Raw genomic sequence first — 23,425 nt, 5'->3', positions numbered from 1 at the left:
GCCCTTATGTACATGTTTCCTTGCCTATGATCTGACTTCATTCTTCCTTAGGAGGCATGGGCCATATATGTGCTGAGGGGGGGTGGTGTGTCCATTTAGTTGTCATTTACAGTACACTGAACACATTTATTCAGAAGTAAGCACTAGACTGTCCTATGGAACTTACTCCCAGCTAAACATCCATAGCATTGCAGGTTTACAAATTAATAAACACTTTCTGTCAGTAACTGATTCTTCACAGAGAGTGTAATGTGGTCATTCTTGTTTTCTCAGCCACTTATTTTATTTTTTTACTATTGATGTATCCATCCTCTAATCTGGCTGGGCACGACTCACATTAAGTTTTTATGTCTCCATGTTTGACATCTATCTGTAGTTGAAATGGAGGTGAAATTAAAGTTAGATTCCTTCAGATTACATCAGTAATAGAGGTTATTTTCAAGTGACAAAAACTGAATTACTGTATCTCAACATTTGATTTCTTTTTAAAAAAATAAAAAATAAATAGTTGGGGCAAATGTAGTTGATAAATATTCAGTACTCCTATGTATCTCGAGATGGAAGAGTATGTGTGAAACATTCTTAACTTGTCCATTCGTATATCAGTGATATATCCAAATTAAAAGTAGGATGAAATAGATGACGAGGATAGAAAACAATAATAAATAATTTATGTTGCTATTTATACTAGCATAAGCATTATATAATATATTTATTATATAACCATGGTATGAGCTAGCACATTTAAATCACACTAATTTCAATCGGAGTGAATTTTGCACATGTTTAATTTCTTACTGAAATCAATGTGACATAAATGAACAGATTGGATGTTCATTCTCTTAGTCTTCCCTCGCTTAAAGATTTGTTGTACTTCTACAAACTTCAGAGTTCAAGGAGAATCTTGACTGACTCATATGCTACAGGTTAACACCACTAAGAGCTAATGGATATATTGCAGAAGACTTGCTAATGGGAAGACAGAAACACAGGAAGCTGACCTATGCTGAGTCAAACCATTGGCTCAACCAGCTGAGTATTGACTGCACTGACTGCCAGCGCCTCCATCCTCCCAGTCAAGGGACCTTTTGCATGCAAGCCTTACGCTCTACCACTGAGCAACAGCCCTCCTCATTCCAAACATCTGTTCCAAAGTTGCCTGGCAAAATGTTGTTGCTGCTGGATGTTGAGCTGCCTCTTGGAGTACATACTCTCCAAAGGCAGGTTACAGCAATTCTATAACTTATATTAAGGCTACAATCCTAACTCAGAATCCATGCTGTTGGAGGTAGTTAGGATCCAGCAGATATCCCTGTCTGCTGGCCACCACCAGTGAGCAGCTTCCACTGCCTTGGCCACAGAAAGTGCAGCTTGGTCATTCTACTGCTGATGGAAGGCCCTAAAATGAGACAGGGGTGGAAGTGCGGTGTTCAAGATCCTCTGGATTCTGAGGTAGTCCAGTTCCTGGAAAGGGGGGCAAATCCAGTCTTCTTAAGGTTTGCTAGCCTAGAGTAATGTGTCCAGTTCTGGCCACCACAATTTAAGGAGATGATCAGGGGTCTGGAGACCAAGCCGTATGAGCAACAGCTGAGGGAGTTGAGTTCCAGGCTTAGCCTAGAAAAGAGGAGACTGAGATATAGTAGTCATCTTCAGATATCTCAAGGGCTGTCACATGGAAGATGGAGCAAACTTGTTTTCTCTTGCTCCAGAGGCTAGGACCCAAACCAATGATTTCAAGTTACAAGAAAGGAGATTCTGACTAAACATCAGGAAGAACTTTCTTATAGCAAGAGCTCTAAGACAGTGGAATGGATTCTCTCAGAAGGTAGTGGATTTTCCTTCCCTGAAGGTTTTTAAGCAGAGATTGGCTGGCCATATGCCATGGATGCTTTAGCTGAGAGCCCTGCATTGCAGGGGGTTAGACTAGATGACCCTCGGGATTCCTTCCAGCTCTACCATTCTAGGATTATATGGTGCACCTAAAATTTGGATATAAGTAGCTGCCCCATCTTTTCCACAAGCAGCAGAACTCTACAATTAAGATTATTTTATCCAATTTGAATATTAAAAATAATAGTAAAAACAACTAGTAGTAACAGGTGAAATAATTCTTTAAAACAAGCAAACCATAAAACCACTCAAATGCAGACAGGAAAAATGTATTTAGGGATTTTCTACAAGAAAACAGAGAGGGGACCATATGAACTTCTTGGACAGGTCATCCCAGATATGAGGCCACCACCCAGAAGGCTCTGTCCCTGGTACTCACCAACCTAACTGCTTTCACCAGTATTCCAATTCCTGAGGGCTCTGGCCTTGCAACAGTATTAAACTTCAAGAAGAATTATTGAGAAGGTAAAATAGCCAATCACCAAGACCTTTGAAAGAAAACTAGTGTCTAGTTAGTTGAGCTTCTCAAGTGTATGACTCCCATGTTTTCTGTCAGAGAGATTTTTTATGCTGTTTTTATTTATTTTGAAATTGATTTTTTTTTTTTTTTTTACATTTCGTTTTATTCTTTTTTTGTGATCTGGCCAGAGAACATATACTTTTGGTCACATATTCAGCCATAGAAATATAAAGTGATATTGAAGTGAGTCATACTCACGAGTTAGTCATGCCCATTGATTTCAGTGAGCCTATGCTGTGTATGATCAGGTTGCCTACAATTCATGGTAAATAAATAAAATCACTAAGTGGCACGGGGCTTGAAGGTATCTGGATGGGATAGGAAGTTGCTGTCCCATTGCTGTTCTGTTCTTCTTGGACAGAAAGCAAAAACAAAACGACAGTGGAAAAATATGATCCTGAGACAGGCAGGAAAACAGCTCTTCTTTCCCATGGGTTGAAAGACTGGCTACAAATGTGAGGCCAAGATTTGGCACAGCACTGGTGTGTGCTAGTAAAGAACATGTCAAGGCAAACCCAGCACGGATAATTGGGGAAGAGATTCTTTCTGTGCTTTAGCTTAGTGCTAGGGACAGGAGATAGGGGGAGCCCTTAGTTAAAGAAACAACAACAGCATGTAGATATAGTAAAGATAATATCTCTGGGCTGTATTTTTCTTTCTTTTCACTTCTTGGCTAGCTATTCTGGATTATGCTTCAGGGTAGATAGGATACACAGTCCTTGAAATACAGATTCTTGATGACCTCGTCAAATTCCAAGGCTTTCAGTAGCACCTATATGTGGATGTCGCTATGCTATGCCCTTTTCCTCATGGATCTCTCTCCTTCTGACCAGCCCAACATCCATATTATTTGCTTATATTATTGCCACATAAGGGTGCTCTACAAATTAACAAACATATATCGCACAAGTGTTTATTACAACCAGTATAGCACAATGGGCTGCCCATAGGTTTGCAGACAACAATAATTGCATCCGTTTGGAATCCAAGTATGCTGAATGACCCTTACAAAATGGTATGGCTGACTGGACAAAATGTTGAATTAGAGCTAAAATTAACGTTTCCTTGGTCTTTGCAATTGTAAGTACATAGACGTTTCAAACTAATCCCCCCCCCCTTTTTTTAAAAAAGCATGGTTAATGCCCATTTATCATATGTGGCACTGAATAGCTAACTAATCACTGTTTACAAAGTATTAAATGGTACAGCATTTTACTAAAATAAATTTTCTGCATGAAGGTTTATATATGTTGCTAATTTGCTGGTAAAATTAGAACTGCCTGCCTGTAGTTACTTCTGGCTTAAAATGCAAGCAGAATGGGCCACCTCACTGTTACATTCTAAACAGTACCTAGCAATCTATTGGCACCAAGTAAATGCTTCGCATTAATGGCAGAAGGAGGTACCTAATCACAGTAGTAGTAACAGTGGTTATGAATGACCTTATCCAGTTCAGCATGTCAAGGATGGATGTTAGTAGCAATGGCATCAGGTGAAAGTGTTAAATGTTGCATTAACATGACTTTAGTTTTGGTAGCAAAATAAACGTTACACAAGTTGATCAAGCCCATTCTCAGTTCAATTGCTGTTTCCTCATGAAAAAGAAATGATTTGTTTATATTATCCTATTTCATGTTTCAAAATTGTTTCAGCCAACTCTTTTGTTTATGCAGAACCTTGAAAGTCAGTATCTATTTGTACCCTCCTGCATCCATGTACCAAAAGGAAGGAAACAGTAGCAAGGAGTGAAACTTTTTCTCTTTCCTCACTACCATTCTGCAATTTTTACATCTTTCTTCTTTTCTTCCCCCAGTTTATTGCATTCCCCCAAATAGAGAACCAGTCTGCCCAATGGTCGTTTAGATAACTGTATTTTATAGATTAAATAACCAGTACTACAAATTGATTTGAAAAGAACCCATGGCTCCACTGGAGGTCTGAAATTAATATTGGTAAAATTGAGAAAGGCTACATTACAAAAAGTTCCAACCAGTCAGGGCAGAAAATAATGAACTATGTGGACCATTGATCTGATTCGTTCAAAATAATTCCAGGTGTTCATAGTAAAAAATAGGCCTACTTTATTTCTCCTTTATAACAAAAAGTTGAATGGGCTTGGCTATGTAGAATACCTGATATAGAAATTCCCATGAATGTTCTCCCCATACTAAGTACGTGGAACCGATTCCAATACAGTTTTTGCATATGACCAACACAAACAAAATCTGCCCGAGGCGCACACAAAATTCAACATACGCCAATTTATCGATGAAGAACACTTGACCTTAGTCAAGAGCCTGAGAAGTGAAGAAGAAACTCAGTGTACACATTTTATGCATATAGATCATACTGAAATGTTTCAAAAGTGGTTCTACTCTGAAAAGTGACTTAAAATGGCATACAGTTGATATTATGCTTTTTCCAAGGAATCTCTGCTGGCTTCAGGTGCTAAAATTAAATTGATAAACATTTCCTTTCATCTTCAGAATTTTGAGCACATTTGACACAGAATGTTTACTTGCTAATGTTATGTCTACTTTTACTCTTGGTAAGGGTAGAAGTAGAGCCACGGTTTAGCCCTAATGTGCAGGTATCTGTGCTTAGAGAAACTCATTGTTTAAGGCCAGCAGACTGGCTAAGTTACTTCATCATAATCAAACCTGAATCTTCGCATGGCACTGATCAGTCATGTGGCTCAGAGAATGGTCTGAAAGTATTTGGATGCAATTCTGTCACTGAAGCTAAACAGATCTAGCCCTGTAAAACATGCAGTGACTAAAAATGGCAGATTGTGATCACACCATTTGCCACCAGCAATGAATCATATTCACCAGGTTGCTTGTGGGTCCCCTACTATCATCACTGCTGATTGGCGCAGATTAGGAAAGACCTGGAAGCAACCTGAAGACAGATTGTCTGTGGGCCTGGTGAAACATTGCAATAAATCCCCGCACTACATTTTTGTACATTGGTAGAAATCAATTTTTAAAAATCCAAGAAAAAATAGTTCAGCTTGAAATGAGGGTTCAAGAGGCCTCCTTTGCTAGCTCAGTGCTGGTTACTGAATACCAGTTGTTGTTGCTGTTGTTGTCATTTTCTTCAGGCACACAAGATGCTGGACTTAGGGCATCTTGCAACCATTTTGATTTGCCTCCAGTTACCATCACTTAGCCTAATCTCTTGCTATATGGCATCAACGCAAAGCCAAATCAGAGTGAGGAAGTCTAGGGGGAAAGAAATACTTCCCTGTTTGCAGCCCATCCCCATCGCTGAAATTTCTTCCAATTCTGCAGCTTACAGTTAGAATGATGAAGTTGAGGTGGGGGTCACAATTTGGGTCAACTTTTTAATGTGTAGTTCATTGTGTTTTGTTGAAAGTATAAAGGACTCTGGCACTATGAGTAGGGGGGGGGAATCAGTTTAGGAAGGTATAAAGTTTATTTTATAATATTTTACCATTTTCTTCTTCAGGCTAGAAAAGAAGCATCTGTTTCTGACTAGTTGTCATATCCAGTTCATTCTCTAATCCAGAACCCCTACAACCCCCCCCCCCATGGAACATAAATGGTTATTATATCTAGTTTATTATAGCTTTTGTGCATTAATCTGCATTAATGTTATATTAGTAAAAAAATTCATTATCCCTTTTTAATCAACTCTAGAAGGCCATTGTCCTAAGCACTCATTAGGGAATCAGTCGCTACAAATTTAGTTGAGGTTACTACTGATAATGCATATTTATCTGAGAAGAAATGTTTAGGGATTGCATGGATGAGTGCACATATTAATTTAGCTTCAAGTAAAAGCCTACTGCTAGAAAAAAGGGGGGACATTTGTAGAACTTCGAAATTTAAATTTGGAATATTCACAAAGAAAATTAACTGCAGCGATGCCATATTTGCATAAAGTCACTTCAGAGTACAATTACACTTTCACGTTCACCATGCAGACTATAGAATACATATTTAATACAGTTAAGTGCTTAGATATATGTGAACAATATTGAAAACACACACAAACAACACAGACAGCACAAACTTCACTCTTGCACTAGAAAAAGTAACAAAAAGGAGTACACTCACAGATAGAAAACTTGTTGCTGTTGTCTTTCCCTGGAAACAATTTAAATCCTCTAGATTTAAAATCTATGGCCTTTTTCACTAGTTAAGAAAACAAACAAAAACACATATCAGATAATACAGTCTAACAAGAGTTCATTTCAATTGACAGTTCTTTTTATCATGGAGGTGCAAATTAAGCATAATTGCCTTCAACAATATTGTGTACCCATAGAGAGAGAAAAAGAACAGAGTTCATTTTTTTTTTTACACAAAAGGCAGTATTTATATTATATAAAAGTATACAGGAACAAACAAACAGGCATAACATTATTATTTTTTTCCTGTAGTGAGTGTATGATGCCTCTTATGCAAAATTCTAAAACCAATTTAAATATTCCAGTTTCCATGTTCCACAACTGATTTTGTGTAACTTTATTATACCATTATGGAACCTGGAAAGCCAAGAATTTAATAGAGGTTCACAATAGTGTTTTCAAATCCCTGTCTCATTTAATGGGTATTTATTTCCCTTATTAAGTATCTGCTGCGATATTTTCTATGCTTTTAAAACGCAAAATTGGAACACCTCCCATCCTGGAGCAGTTTTGTATGGGCTCAAAATACATTCAGGAGGACATACAAGAAAGCCATGATCATTCCCCAAAATATTTTCTGACAGTGGTGTGAGTAAAGCAATGACAATATTGAATGAATCAATATGAGGTTAGTTAATCTACCTCTCTCTCTCTCCTCCCCCCCTTCCACCAATCTGTCTATTTCTGCACATTTAAGTTTAAGATCTGTAAAGTAACTTTGTGGCCAGAAAAAGAAAACTGCATCATCAGCAATATGGTCACAAAGTTAGAGCATGTAAGGATGGAAAGATAACCTATTTCCAACCTATCTGTATGGCAATCAGTTTCAGTATATGAAACTCTGAAAAGCCTATCACAGTAGACAAAAAAACCAAGGAGACTGATTTTTTTACATTATGACTCATAACAGAATGAAATATCTGAATTGTCCCTGTATGTTACCAGATTTCAGATTAGCACATCCTTGCAAATTTGCCCCAAGGAAGGATGAGTGAGGATACAGTAAGATGCGTTCTAAGATATGTCAGAACAAGTGATGTTTCATTAGGTGGTAAAGTCAACCTTAGCTGATATCAGCTCAGATGGGATGGTCTTTCTGTTCACCTACTGGCGTGTAAGACTGCAATCCTAACTGCACTTCCTTCCTTAATATGCTTGCACTGTATATTAACTAGATGTAACCCTCTTTTCTATTAAAATTGCAGGACCCCTATATTATACTATATCTAGTTACTCTGCCTAGGAAGCCACTGGCTGCTAGCTTGTGAGGAAAGCTTCAAACAGGCATGACATTTAGTGATGACACAACATAGCAGCAGGCAGATAGTCTTGCGTACATATGGGGATCTTGAGTTTTAGGTCACTGTGTGGAAATATTGGCATAAAATCACCCTATAGTTATCTTTCTAGAAGAGTTTTCTCTAAGTATAGGACATGTCCCACTATTTTGTAAATGCTGGAAGAGAGAGAGAGAGAGAGAAACTACAGTGCGCTTCAAATTATTTTTCAAACAGCCCAATCCTACTGACTTTAATGGGGCATGCTTCCACATACGAATACACAGGATTCCCAAAACCACAACAGAAATAACCATGGCGCTGTCATAAAGGCAGCCTGTGTTTAATGCTAACTCACAGTCTGTTATATCATTCATTAGAACACACTTCCTAGGTGTCACATGTCATCTGATAAGCATCGTTATGACATCAGTAACTAATAGCATTAAAAATGTGACTGTCCATTGCTTCTAATTGTGTTTTATTTATCTGTTTAGAAATATAGCTAGTTTTAGTTTCTAAACTCTCCTCAAAACATTCCTGCTTTTACTATATTTTTTGGATATAATATATTTATTTTATCCATTTTTCTTTCTTTCTTTTTTTAAAGTACGGTATATCATTGTGCAGCTGCTATGAAACAGCAGTGATGTAAAGAATATGAAAGAAAGAGATGAAACGATCACAGGAAGGGGGGGGGAGATAAAAATGACAGAAGCAAAATAGTAGAGATGATTGCTTATTAATATAAATGGACATGAACCCGCCAAGTTGATTTCGATTGGCGAGTTAAGTATGTGCCCAAAATGAAATTCTGTGTACATTTACTTTGGAGCAAATCCCAATGAGCACAGGGAAATTTACTTCCAACCAATTAGATATGTAGGATTCCGCTGCACGCTTGAAATCAATGTGGTTCAGTAATGCTTGACATTGGTTGGATCATGCCCCAAGTTTAGATTACACATATTTGTTTTCAATAATATGTAAATATTAGGAATTCAACAATGCAAACAAAAAGAGAATTACATATTGAACATAGCTGTATGAAACCACTGTATGATTAAAATTACGGTACTCTGCTAAGGATTACTCTACTAAGGTTTGGTTTTGAAGTAAATGGGAGAAAGAAAAAGAATAGATTGTGGCAGGAAGCCCAGAGAATCCATAAAACCCCAAGCATAGTTCAATGAGTATTATTTTTCAAGTCTCTTGAGGTAAGGGGGGGGAACCTTTTTCTATGCTTCAGTTGTGTTTAATATATAATAATAACTAATTGAAGAAAGACCTCGCATTTTAAGAAACAGAACCATTTGAGTAATTTCACAGTTTAAGGTGATCATGTTAATTAGTTTTCAAAGGCAAAATACTTCAAAAGCTCCCTGTCCTATGAAAATGGACAGTTCATAACTGTTATAAAAGAAAGCCAAATAATAAAATTTCACTCCCCACCCTGCAATTCCAGAGTATAATGATGATAATGGTGTGGCTTTATGTAGAGATAGCATGGGCAGAATAATGAAGTATGGAAGTGGATGAAGGCTTTGATTGAAAATATTAAGTGACATTAATGGTTTTGTATAGTAGTCCATAAAAAAAAAAGGCTTGGGGTTTGCTGGATTTAACACGCACGCACACACACACACTGACAGGAGCAGGTGTTTGGAGCGGGTCAGCAATAAATCACACAGAGTAAGTGATGTTAACTCTTTATTAGATGAAACAAAGTCCACCCAGATGTTCCAGGTCTAATGAGGACAGCAACTGTACCCAGGAGATCTTGCCCCTGTGAGGAAGTTGTGGAGTCTGAAGGTCTGCCTTCCCACAGCTGCCTAAGTCTCCACCTCTCCCCGGGTCTTTCCTAAGCAATCTAATTTGCCTGTCTTTGCTGCTCCCTCTTCATACCTCTTCTGGTTCTGGGGAACTTGTCACGGCAGGAGTGGGAGACTCCCTGGCTTCTTCACCAGCCTTACTCCTTTCTGCCTCTTGGACTCCCTCATCTCCTGCTTCCACTGCTGCTTCTGATTCTGGATTCCTCTCTGCTGCAGACTCTCCCTGCTCACTAGGCCCTGTTACCTCTTCAGCTTCTGACGCGTCCTCCTCCCAGGCTTCTCCCTCTTTTGCCTCTGATCGTCATTCCACCACCAATCCCCAGGCTCTGAGTTCTCCAGCTTGTTTCTTCCACCATTCCTCTTTGTCCAGCCAATCCACCACACACACACACACACACACACACACACACAATTTATGTAGACTAAATTACAAAGGAAGCTGTGCTACACTGACTCAAACCATTAGCTTATCTAACCCCAAAGAATCCACAATGACTGGCAGCTCCTCTTCAGGGTTTCAGACAGTAGCTCATTTCCAGGCCTAACTGGAGATGCCTGGGATTGAAACTGGGGACACTAGCATGCAAAGCATGTGCTCTACCACAGACAGTACTGGAATCATTCCCACTGTGGAACCTTGGTTCTCAAACTTAATCCATTCCAGAAGTCCGTTCCAAAACCAAAGCGTTCCAAAACCAAGGTGCTCTTTCCCATAGAAAGTCATGCAAAATGGATTAATCCATTCCAGACTTTTAAAAACAACCCCTGAAACAGCAATTTAACATGAATTTTACTATCTAACAAGACCATTGATCCATAAAATGTAAGCAATAAACAATGTATTGCAGTCACACAATCAGTCAATCAGTAGCTGAACTGGGTTCCACACAGTCACAAATAAAGAGCCGCAAAAATGCAAGGTAAATAGCAAAAACAGACAGACCTCAGTGTGACACTCAAAATGGAAGTGTGGCACTCAAATCGGAAGCGAAACACTCAAACCGGAGCACATTCAGCTTCCAAAAAAAGTTCACAAACCGAGACACTTCCGGGTTTGCAGTGTTTGGGTTCCAAGTTGTTTGAGTACCAATGCATTTGAGAACCAAGGTACCACTGTATGTGTGTGCAATATAAGAGTGAAAAGAAGATATGATCTGCTGTGCATCATACAGTTATACGTTCTGCACTTTTTCCAACCAAAATTGCTTCATTACATGGCAATATGATTAACATAATGTTTTGCTTGAGCTCTATTGGCTGCTTGAATAAATATATTTTTGGTCTGGCTTACAATGTGCACACGATATGATCTATCTCCCAATGTAAATGGACACTAGATGGTCATGTTCTAGAACAGATTAGTATTTTTCAAAACACCTAGGGCTGACATTCTATCGTACAATATCATGGACCACTCATAGATCTGCTGCCTTTTAGGAAGCACAAGTCTGTCTGCCATTCTGTGTTACATCTTCACCAAAGGGGGGCAGTGAGTTCCACCTGCCATTAAAGTATTTAATGCCAAGACAGTTGCCCAGTTCCTGTACGCCTCCACTATCTGGAGTGGAGGACTAACATCTGAGCTAGGCTAAATTTTTGAGGGCCCTTCTCCAAATCCCCAGATGTTCCACGTTCAGTCATACTGTTAGAAACTGGGAAATGCCCTCTACTGACAAGGATTTAAGGTCAGTGTTATTTAAACTGAGCACAGGGTTATGCCTACACTCATCTTCAGCTGTTGTCCAAGCTTAATGCCCCAAAAGCTGCTTCAATTGGTTTTTCCTGAGCCCTTCTCCCACATATGGGTTATGACACTGCTCTTAAATCAGTAAAACAAAGACTGTGGGATATTGCCTTCTGTGATCTGCAGGCCTGCTCATACCTGTTCACCAAGTGCCATAAGTATACAGTATGTCAGGTTATTTTACACAGCTGAATATTTAAGCAATTTGGCAGTTGCCAGTTATTGCAGACTTTTTACTAAGGCTAGACATAATGTGTTTCCCCTCTGAAATGCTCCAAGGTAGATTTGCTGGGGTCCTTTATTTCACAAGATTATGTCCTTGTCCTAACCAGGAAGTATAATGCATGAAGCACATTCTCCTGTCCTGTAGACTATATAAGCAGGGCCGACAACATTAGATTAATTCACTATTGACAAATCTTCCAGGTAAATCTGCCCAATTCTATGCCAGGCTCCTACTAGACGATAAGATTCCCTGTGTGACTGGGTGTTGCCAAGTCTGTCTGAGGTGGTCAGGATAAGAGATAAATCTGTATTAGACACAAGTCAGAAACAAGCATAGTCTTATGATATGTCCTAACAGTCTGTGTGCTTTTAATGGATTTCACATGCACTGAGTTTTGTCTTGTGAGTCTTTGGACTGCAATAAAAAACTTATTGATTTAGTCAGGTTTTAACTCCACCACTGAAATCAATGGGATTTTATTTGTGGCCAAGCATGCACTGTGACACAATGGGTCAGTGTGTCTGGCTGTTAACCAGAAGGTTGTCCACGCAGAGATGGCTGTGGGCAAGATTCCTTATGTGGCAGGTTCCCTTCCAACTCTACAGTTCTATGAGTCTATGATTCTATGAAAGCATATATAACACAAACAGAAACACATAAAGCTACTTCAGAAAATATAGTGCAAGAGGTACAGAGGGATGGAAATGAAAACTACAGAATTTGGCAGCAAGCTTATTTTTGCCCTGATCATGTTCTGCTGCACTATGAAAAAAATATTTGCTCATGTTCATTAATGGTTTATTAATCTTTTTAAAAACTGATAACAAACAAGAAATCTAACATTATTACAGTGGTACCTCGGGTTAAGTACTTAATTCGTTCTGGTGGTCCGTTGTTAACCTGAAACTGTTCTTAACCTGAAACACCACTTTAGCTAATGGGGCCTCCTGCTGCTGCCTCACCGCCGTAGCACGATTTCTGTTCTCATCCTGAAGCAAAGTTCTTAACCCGAGGCACTATTTCTGGGTTAGCGGAGTCTGTAACCTGAAGCATATGTAACCCGAGGTACCACTGTATATCATTACTAACCTGATTCCTTTCCACCCAAACAAATGTAACCCCCATACTCAAAGAAACAAAAACTGAAATGGATTTTCAAAACAACAACAACAAAGGAAACTGAAAGTATGTCCAACTATAGGAACGGATAATTTAAGTAGAGCTATGCTTACTTAGACAATACAAAGTTAGATCTTTCAGACAATACTGTTTCCCCCCTGCGCATGGTCTGTTATACCAAAAGTTTAAGAAGGTTGTGGACTCTCCTTCACTGGAGGTTTTTAAGTAGAGGTTGGGTGGCCATCTGTCATGGATGCTTTAGCTGAGACTCCTGCATTGCAGGGGGTTGGACTAGATGACCATTGGGTCCCTTCCGAAATATGATTCTACAATTCTAATATCAAGGATCATATCCAATGTTGCACAAGCAGACTTGTTCTTGTGCAATGGAATTCCACCTTCTCCCCCCCCCCCCCAGCTCTCCATATTGTACCAAAATCTGCTTTGGAGGGATGGAATTCCTAGGAAGCACCTTATTCCTTGGATATTTGATTGTTTTCTTCTTATATTGTACTAAGGTCCTGAACTGCCATCATTGTGTGGGGAATTACTGGATCTTTTCTCTGATGCTTGTAAAAAAAATGATTATAACATGCTTGAAAAATGATTATAACATTTTCATTAACAACAACAAGGTATCCTTGAATATCACTCTGGAAGCAACACTCCAATAACTGATTGCTCTCGTTTGGCAAATAAATAGTTTGGCCAGTCAAAGCAGAGATGAGCATCAAAGAAATGAGCAAACGCCTTTGTATCAACTGTCTGTCTTGAAGCAACCCCTTTCTCATATGCAAATAGCCCATTGAACCTCTGTTGCCAGTTCCGTCTGTGAATATTACAACAAGCTTCATACTGGGTTATTCATTTATTTTGTTTTAAAATATTTATACTTTACATTTTGAGGGGGAGAATGTTTAAATTATTCATTTAAATAGATTTCTAAATGGAGGATTTTGTGCTGATTTTTTAAAAAAATCCAAGGCAGACTTAACATAATGAGAGAATGGATTTCCTGAAAATCTCCATGTCAAGTTTACTTGAACAGATATTTTTTTCTAATTCCCAGCTCTCTCCTTGATATCAACAATACTTGCACTTGACTTATTTTAATTTTGGTTAATTTAACTTCTTTATTTTTTAGATTTCATAGAGATTTTATTTGCACTTAAGATGTATAAAAATGGTTATAAATTGTTATATAAACAAGAAAACTAGGATTTATACCAGTTCCACTAAAATGATGGACAATTCTCACATATTTTATCCATTATTATACACACTACTATATGCATAATATTATGCAAATATACAGGATATGTAAAGTAACTAGCGCATAATAATATACATAGAACAACTGTTTAAAAATAGTTATCTGTTAATACTGCAGATATATAGCACCTGATGAGGCTTGAGTCTAATGTGTGTTATACCTATAATATATGTATTTTGGTGTTTAATTTTGCATACAGTTAGGCTTTCCCCCCCCAAAAAAACAAAACGAAAACACCCCGGCAAGGGCTTGAATGTAAGTGGCCACTTGATGCAAGAGGCATTTTGAGACAGGAAAAGCTGGATTAGGTCAGAGCCACAAAATTCCATATGCAAAACTTATTAAAATAGAGTCTCACCCCCCACTCTGTGTGTGTGTGTGTAAGTAAGTAAGTAAGTAAGTAAGTAACAAAAAATATCAAGCCATGTACCCCACATGATAACATCCCTCAAATTATCATATAGTTACAATCTGTAATTTATTTTCAAGGGGCAGTCTATTACAATGCTTGACCATGTATTGATCCAATTATATCTCTCCCATTACTTTTTTAAAAATAGCAAATAAATAAATAAATAAACATTCTAAGTATAATGCACAAAATATTCAGTAGCATGGCTCAGATGAAAACTAATCCAAATCTGTTTAATACAGCTAGAATCGTGCTACAAATTATTATTTTTCTCCCTATACTGATTTGGCTAATACTCAGCTCTTCTTATGAATCAAGCATATTTAAATTTGATATAGAACTTTGTAATGTACGTTTCCTCTTTCTTTTCTTCTTTATTCCCTTCCTTTCCTTATATTTTCTTTTTTATCTTTTAGATTGGTGTAATTTTTATTGACTCTTATGCAGAAAATGTTCGATAAAAACTGATTATTAAAAATGCACCTCAGGATATTTGTTTTAAATTCAGATTAAGATTGCTATTTTTGAGGGGTTTTTGGATTATAGACCTCCCCTCCACCAGGACCAAGTGATTAAGGGCAGTCTATAAGTAATACAAAACAAAACAAAAAAACCCAGTAAACAGATGGAGAAAACATGCTGGTCCTCAAGCCCCCCCCCCACGTGATTACTTTTGTAGAAATCTGAATGTCAAAATAGTTGTGTGGGCAAATGAGGCTAAGGAAAGTTAGGACTGAGAAGAAGGAAAATGGTTCAGGAACAGTAGCAGCCAAGAAAATAAAAGGCACCAAAAATGAACAACCAGTTACATATTTCAGCAAGTAGATTTCCTGTATCAAATATGCTAATTTTTTTTTTTTTTTAAAGTGATATATTTGGAAAAACTTTATAATGCCCGCCTATAAATCCTGGTACAGCATCAAACCTTTTTAAAAACACAAAATAGCTGATGCTTCTTTCTCTGCTGGCTAGGGTAAGTAGCATCTAAGGAGCATTTCATTCTCTGCCTTGTACAGTTAGTAGTACTCATTCCTTTCTTGACTTCGTACAGAAAGAAACTGATCAATGACTAGCAATAAAACAGACCAAAAAGAGGGAAGAAAGAGAACTCTTGCTTTGCTTGTCATCTTTCTTTAAGAAATGGAAGGGCATCACATTTGTCACGCCGCACCAGTTCAGCAGTCCATTTAATCCTATTTTGTCTCCGCGCAAGGTTATACACATGTAATTATCAAGAATTCTGCACACAAGAATTCTCTTCCTAATCCTATCAGCGTGTGGTTGATTTCTTGCTCAGAGCATGAATGTTTTCTCTGTGTTTGTTTCTATAATTTTATCTATTTCTAGAGGGAGAGAAAAAGAACTACAGTTGAATACAGCTGCATTTTCATATTTAAGACTTACAAAACACCAGAGGCATAGAGGGCGGTGGGGGGGGGTAATAATAATAATAGTAATAATAATAATAATAATTTTTTTTTATACCCCACCCTCTCTGGCCAGAGCCGGGCTCAGGGCTGCTAACACCATTAAAATTACAGTAAAAACATTAAAAAAAAATTAAAATACAGGTTAAAATGCAATTTAAAATTTAAAATGCAGCCTCATTTTAAAAGTAGTCCATAGATCAAAAACATAAGGGGAGGGAAACATAAGGGTCAGACTGAGTCCAAACCAAAGGCCAGGCAGAACAGCTCCATCTTGCAGGCCCTGTGGAAAGATGTCAAATCCCGCAGGGCCCTGGTCTCTTGTGACAGAGCTTTCCACCAAGTCGGGGCCAGTACTGAAAAGGCCCTGGTCCTAGTTGAGACCAATCTAACCACCTTGCGGCTTGGGACCTCCAAAGTGTTGTTGTTTGTGGACCTTAAGGTCCTCCGTGGGGCATACCAGAGTAGGGAGACCGTCGCCCTGGGCACAGTTTTTTTTTGGGGGGAGGGTACACATCCCTCACAACACCCTGCCCTGTGAGCTGTTGCATCCTTCTCGTGGTGCTCTGTAGCTGGAGGACACACCAGCTCTCAGCACCCAGCAAGCCCAGCACTGCTTTGAGTCCTGTCCTGTTGTGTCCTTCTCACACCACCCTCCAGCTGGAAGGCACCGTAAAACAGATGCAACAACTCGCGGTGCCCTGTGAGCCCAGCACCATTTTTGCAAGTCTCACAAAGTGAGGCTAGGCTCGCAGGGCGCTGTGAGTGTGTGCTGGGATTTCTGACTACGTGCTATTTGATGCAGCTTCCCACAAAGCAATTAAGAAGTTGGCCAAAGGCCAAGAAGACTGAGCAGAGGGAGTTATTCTGCCTAGAGATATGGAGACTTGGATACAACTCTGCTATTGGTCGAGGTCCTCACTTAGGCATGATGACTCATGACCTTCCTTGCTGGATAATTGGTTGGTCAGTGTGATGTTCTGAGAGTCGTTTGGCGTTTGTTCAGTGAGAGAGTTAAGATCCATGTCTGTATCCTGTATATAGTAACTTGTAGAGACTGCTGTAAATAATAAACACCTATAAGTAACCAAGTTACTGGTAGCAGCGTCTTGTTCCTGCTTTGTCCTTCCTGCAACTGATTGCTTCTGGAAGTCTGCGTATGATCTGCTATATTCAACTGGGTCTGGCTAAGATCCTGCAACAGGTTATAGTTGCGAAACTTCAATAGTGTGCCCCTCAAAGCATAGTGCCGCCGCCCACATCAGCTGACTGTGGTCCCCACTGCATGGTTGGCCAGTTGGAGGAGTGTGACCCTGCTTTGCTCCAGTGGCTGGGGGTCATTCCGGCAGTGCACTGCATCCATCCACCCAAGCACTAGCGGGGAACGCTCCGTCACTGCTTAACACATGCATGTTATCTCTAGAAATTCCTCTACTTCTTAATGGCACATGTGTAAAATGCTGTGGCAATGCTCTACGTAGTTCTAACCAACAGTCACTAGTTTCTGATCACTTGTTTATGCACCAGGAGCCAATATGATAAAGTGATGGACTTGGACCAAGGAAACTCAAGCTTGAATTCCTGTTTCACCAATCGAGCTAACCTGCTTCACAGGATTGGTGTGAGGCTAAAAATGGAATAATTTCAATCTACACCATCTTTCAGAATGGAAAGGATGCAAATGAAACAATCTAATCTAAATGCACACAGTATTTATATATGAATTTGCCTCACAGCCTGTATCAACAAAACCAACATACAGCACAAATGTGTTCTGAGGCTACATTATAATTTTATATAATAAAAGCATTAAATAAATAATGTGGGTTGTATCTAGGGGTGTCCATGCGTAAGCAGAATGGACTTCTTGCACAGCAGAATTCACCCTTCATCTCCTCCCCATCTTTAGCATGTTAATAATCATATAAATAATTTCCCTACTTTCTCCAGGGTCCAACTATGCTGCATTTGTAAGTCCACAGATTATGGCCTAGAGCAGGGAGAGCCAATTTGGTGTCCTTCGGATGTCATTGGATTATATCTCCCATCATTCCTGACCACTGAAAATGCTGGCTGAGGCTGATGAGAGTCAGAGTCCAACAACATTTGGAGGGCACCTCAAAAATACTTCCCAATACTGAAGAGAACGGGGAAAATATAATCCTGCAGAGCTATATTAACGTTGTACACTGCCCTGGGATAATTTGATAAAGGGCCACAGCTTTTTCCCCCCAGCCAGAACTCACTGTTATCCATTATAAGAGAACAAGGGAGGCATTCATGGTGAGTTCCGGCACCTCCTTTTCTAGAAAAATAGAATTGTAAAGGGCAGTGTATAAATTGAATAAATAATAATAATGATAATTAATAGCCCTTCAGAAGTTTGTGAATTGTCATTGAGTGTTTTGTTCTGTTTTGGTTTCATGTATTATTATTTTTTTAATGGCATCCAACATTGGACTGGAAAATGTGCGTGCGTGTTACATTTAAACTTGAATGTGGTATAATGAAACAAAATCTTTGATATTGTTAGGAAGGTGCCTACATTGCCAGGAAAGACAACTGTGAAAGTCCTCTGTGCGGGGATCAACAGTCAGGACCCACCATATGCTTACACAGAGAGAACGTTCCAGCTATCACTGACATGCATCCACTGGGATGGAAACCCCTGTGGCAAAAATCTGTTAAGGAATTAAGCTAACAGAGATGTTAAGGGAGAGAAGGAAAAACAGAACATTAAAGGTGGAATTTAGCAGAACCCGTGTAACAGAATTATTAACTCAGCAGCCAAAAAAAAAACAGACGCAAAGATGTGTCTGCATATTGTACTATAGGAGAATGAACACAGAGTTGTGGGCATGACACAATCAATGTCTCCCACTCAAAGTCCAGCAGCCAGGTCCCTAAATACATGTATGCTAACATTTTCAGATTATAAATCTGCACATTTTTCTTTTATAAAACAACACAATGCTAAATACTTTAAATCAGTAAAATCAGCACATAAGATGCAGCAGCTAAAACAAGAATCTTGAAAAGAACAGAGAGCAGGAATGTAGAGATTCCACAGAAGATAAAGGAAAAGTTGCAAATATATGGTATCACCAAAGCCAGATGTCTAGACAGAGGTGACAGGAAGCCATAAACTTCTTAAAATTAAAGGTACAGAAATGGCAGTAGTTAATGGTCAGAAAAAGGCACATTGCACAAGCATTTTTCCTTGGTATGATTTGCTATTGAAGAACTCTATCCTCTAGAACTGTTCTCTATCTACTCCTTAAATAGTACACCATTTACAATATTTGGCATTATTATTATTATTATATATATATATATATATATATATATATATATATATATATATACATACATACACATTCTACTTTCATAGAGTTGGATCCAGAGTTAAGCATGAGTAATGGGGTTGAGGGAAGCTGATTTGCCTGCTACTAAGTCCCATGGCAGACTTCCAGACTCCAAACTGTTCTTCAAGAGGGCTGGGGCCCATTTGTGGTTTGTGCAACTGGAAGAACGGAGTTCCCCCCAAGAATCAGGCAAAGGCAACTTTGGAATTCCTCTAGTGGAAAGTGCCTCTGCATGATTTGGGGCCATCCCCTTTCCCTATATGCCCTCTGGTCCACAGCCCACCCCATCTAGCAGGGTCCCCTGAACCCAGTGAGCATTTTTGGTTGGCTTTGAGTGGCAAAGTCAACTTCCATCAGCCCCATTCCCCATGTTTAACTCTGGATCCAACCCATTCAAATATGGATTATTCTACTGGGGAAAGGGACTTCTCAGTAGTAGTGCCATGACTATGGTATGCATTTCCCAGGAAAGCGTATTGGGTTCAATTTCAGCGCCTGACAAATGGTTTTTGTTTTTTTTTGTTTTAAATTTCTCAGGACTTTTCATTTGACCTGTTTATATCTCTGCTAATGACTTCATGCTGCTTGTAAACTGTTCTTTTAGGATGTTCCTCAGTTGCTGCATTTTTACTTTCTTTTATAGGCTGTCCTAATAATTTATTTTGAAAAACAAGGTAAAAATGCGTACAAAAGATTTCAAATTATGGGATCATTCCCATAAAACCTATTTTTAGATCAGGCTGTACTATTTCCTTTAGTTAAAAATTAAATATTTTACATTTTAAATAATGCATATTTAACTTAAATGGCACTGCACTTCCATACTATTTTTAATATTGTGATTCTTGAAATAATCTTAAGATTAAGGAAGCATTTTCTGAAGCTGTTCAGTTCTGAGGCTGTATTAATTAATGGTCTGTTCTTTGCTTCCTTCATTAAGGAGCATAACAGGGCAAGTTAAAACTGCCGTAAGTTTATATGACAAACTGAACAGCACTATGTTATTGCCATGTACATTTCCGTATCTCTCTTACTCTACCAAATTTACAAAAGTATTATATAATTTGAAATCAACACTATTTGCTTGAACAGAGTCAGTTCCACCAATATGGTGGTCATATGGCATCCACTTAATGGCAGTGGCTTGTCTGTACAATAAGCTAATTTTCTGTGGCCTTGATGTGGAAGCTGTCTTCCTCCAATATGAGCATCTCTCCTACTTTTTAGAGGGACACCTGGATTTCTAGACACAGATCCAGAGTCCCAGTAGCATTTAGTACTCCACTTCCTAGACCCCGAATGCTGATCTCATCACTTCCAATTTTTCTTTCATAACCTACCCTTTCCTACCCTTTCATTTAGGGAATCGGGGGACAGGAGTGGGGGAGAATTAGTGTAGGCAACACATCTATGGCTGTAGACTAAATGGGCACAAGAAAAATAACATCCAATACCTCTATGTGTAACAACTGCAAGCTCTTTAGGTCTTTCTATCTGCTCAGCATTTCTTGGTCGTCTTCTTGTACTTTGGGTAATTGCTGGTTGAAGGGAGAGCGACTCCTTGGAAGTGGTGAGTTCCAGATCTGATTTTCTGAGATTCACAGCTTGGACTCGCTGCTCTTCGGAAACTCTAGGGCTGGTGACAGTAGTAACACTGGATACAGTAACATCATCAGATGTGCTAGCAACCGTAATATCACCAGCAGTTGCCGCAATATCCTCCTCTAACTCACCAGTGCAGGCAGTTTGGGTCAAAGTGGAAGAAGAAGAACCTGTGGGACACACAGTAGCACTGGATGCTAACTTTTTTCTTTGGAATTGCGTATTCTTTTCTTTTCTTTCTTTTTTTTTTTTGCTCAGTTTAATCAGATAAAATGTCCCTCTCTTTGCCACATTAAAGACACTGGCAAGAGGCAACTCAATTGCTCTTTATTTAAAACAAAATCTGCTGTACTCAAGAGAACATATTTGCACATCAGTAAGCAGAGTGTACCTACAACCATAGCACTCACAAAGCACAGTTTAATGGAAAAGGTGACCAGAAAAGAACACAATGCAGCATTTATTAGTGGTACCAGTAGGTCGGCAACAGGTTGGCCTTTTATCACTCACTGTCAAATTCATCTGAAAACAGTATTATATATATATATTTAAGTATACATGGATAAACCAACATAACACATAAAAGCCAGCGAGGTCTAAAAAATAATGAACAACAGTACTCATATTTTAACTGATCTGCTACTTTAAAAATAATTAATTGAATGCAAACTTATCTGTCCCCCTTTTAGAATTGCATACCTGAAGCTTTTTTGTACTTAAAACGATGTATATAAAACTATGGGTATAATCCTTCACTGTGAGCCAAGGCATGAAAGGACCCACACAGGGCTCAACCAACTCATGTTAATTCCTTCCACTCTTCTCAGCATATATACAAAGGATGCTTGCCTAGGGAATGCCTAAGGGCAGTGGGGCAAATGAGAGGGCTGGACTAAAGCAAGCAGGCAATGTCAAGAGCTTGCAGCCATGCTATGACCGAGGGGTAAACAACTCTGGAAATGCTACAGGAGTCTTCATGAGGATTATGTACCATGCATCCCCATCTTCTGACAAAACTCTTTAAGCTGCTCAGCAGAAAATAAAAATGAGGACTGAGCTGTAGTCTAAATACAAAAGAGTCCTCTTATGTGAGTAGATCTGGTATACAAAGTGTATAGTCTGCATGTTATACATAATTTTCACCTCACCCTCAAATTATTTTTCAGAGCATATAATAACTTGTTTTTTGGGGGGATCAAACTTTTGAGGAGGCATTGAGCTAGTGTAGCATGCTGGAGCTTTTCCTCCTTACTGGGGTCAGTTTGGAGGAATCTGTCACATCAGTGCTCTATTCTAGTTTCACAGTTCAAGGTGTTGATTTTGCTGAATTGGATTCTTAAGAGTCATTCACTGTATGCATTTGTAAAAAAAAAAAAAAAAAAAAAATCACCAAAAAGCTTGAATGGAAAGCAACATTTGGTTCAACAATGTTTAGAAAATTAGCTCTAGAAACCTTTTGGAGAACATGATATCCTGTATGTGTTTAAAACAAAATTAGATGTTCCGCAGTGACTTCAGTCTGTCACATTTTACCTCTGTTGGCTGTATTGCCATCACCAGTCACAACAAACAGGAGTTCCAAAAATTGCTGAGTGAGCCAAGTATAGGGAAGGAATGTGAGATGTGGAAATACAGTCCTCTCCACATCTATGTTCTCCCATTTGAGTCTATCCCATACTTTTTATATATCCAGATGTAAATCCAGTGCCAAGGAAGGCATAATTTCTGTGGACTTGATGCCAACTCATAATGTCAGATATTTCCCCACCTCCCACTAAAATGTCTTGTCTACTTTGAAAAATTGGAGGCTTGTTTAACATCCTTCCACTTATTTAAGTTGTTGTTTTACGCTTCTGATGCTTCCAGCAACCTGATATATATTTATAAATTGCATAATTTATACACAATTTTGCACAAGTCTTTTGGACACTCCTCCCTATCCAGAAACTATAGCAGAGGTAGACCATGTGGTGTCCTCAAAATGTTGTTGGGACTCCCAACTCCATTAGCCTCAGCCTGCATGGCCAGTGATTAGAGATGATGGGAGTTGTAGTCCAACAACATTTGAAAGGTTGCCATTTTGGCTACCGAGGCAGTATGGAGATTAGAGGTCCAGCTCATTTACTCCCATATTCCCAAACATATCTGAAGTACTGCCTCACATCCATCCAGAGTTTTTACCATCCCCTTTTCACTGTGCTCATTGCCCATCCCTCCTGCAGCCATCCTATGGCTGTTGACTTATCTTGTCTTTACACAGGGAATTCTAGCAGTAACTCTAAGACTTATTCAGTCAGCATGTCAGGTGTCATCTCTCCCTGCCTCTCCAACTATGCAGGACTTTTCATGCTAGTGGTTAGGGAACTGCAGTTAGTGCAGGAGATTATATTAATCCTCTGCTCAGAGATCTACATTAGCTGCTGATTTGTACCAGGTCAAATTCAAAGCGTTACTATTGGTATATAAAACTCTTAATAGCTTGGGGCTATTCTACTTAAAGAATCACTTTAACCCACATATGCCGACTTGACTGTTTTACACATGCCACAAAATGTTTGCCCCACACTCGCACGGAATCAATT

At 38.9% G+C, this 23,425-nt stretch overlaps 1 protein-coding gene across 5 annotated transcripts in view; it reads right to left on the bottom strand.

Moving 5' to 3' along the window:
* CSMD3 (CUB and Sushi multiple domains 3) overlaps positions 1–23,425 on the bottom strand; it is a 578,955-nt gene that overhangs the window by 291,406 nt on the left and 264,124 nt on the right. For 2 of the 5 annotated variants that reach the window (XR_013988260.1, XM_081012460.1), the window contains exons 7-8: positions 20,696–21,013; positions 6,493–6,570 (exon numbers count right to left, since the gene is read on the bottom strand). The exons of 1 other annotated variant lie outside the window; for it this stretch is intronic. Coding sequence is in view for 3 of the 4 variants with exons in the window: in XM_081012460.1 (XP_080868586.1) it covers positions 6,493–6,570; positions 20,696–21,013 (396 nt within the window). In the remaining variant the exon portion in view is untranslated. The remainder of the gene's footprint in view (positions 1–6,492; positions 6,571–20,695; positions 21,014–23,425) is intronic. 2 more of the 5 variants (XM_081012461.1, XM_081012462.1) reach the window with 2 other exon arrangements.

Source organism: Podarcis pityusensis (genome assembly GCF_964106645.2).
Source record: "Podarcis pityusensis genome assembly, chromosome: 7".
NCBI lineage: Eukaryota > Metazoa > Chordata > Lepidosauria > Squamata > Lacertidae > Podarcis > Podarcis pityusensis.
Note: the sequence above shows the minus strand (reverse complement) of the source record. Positions and strands in the feature narration are given on the sequence as shown.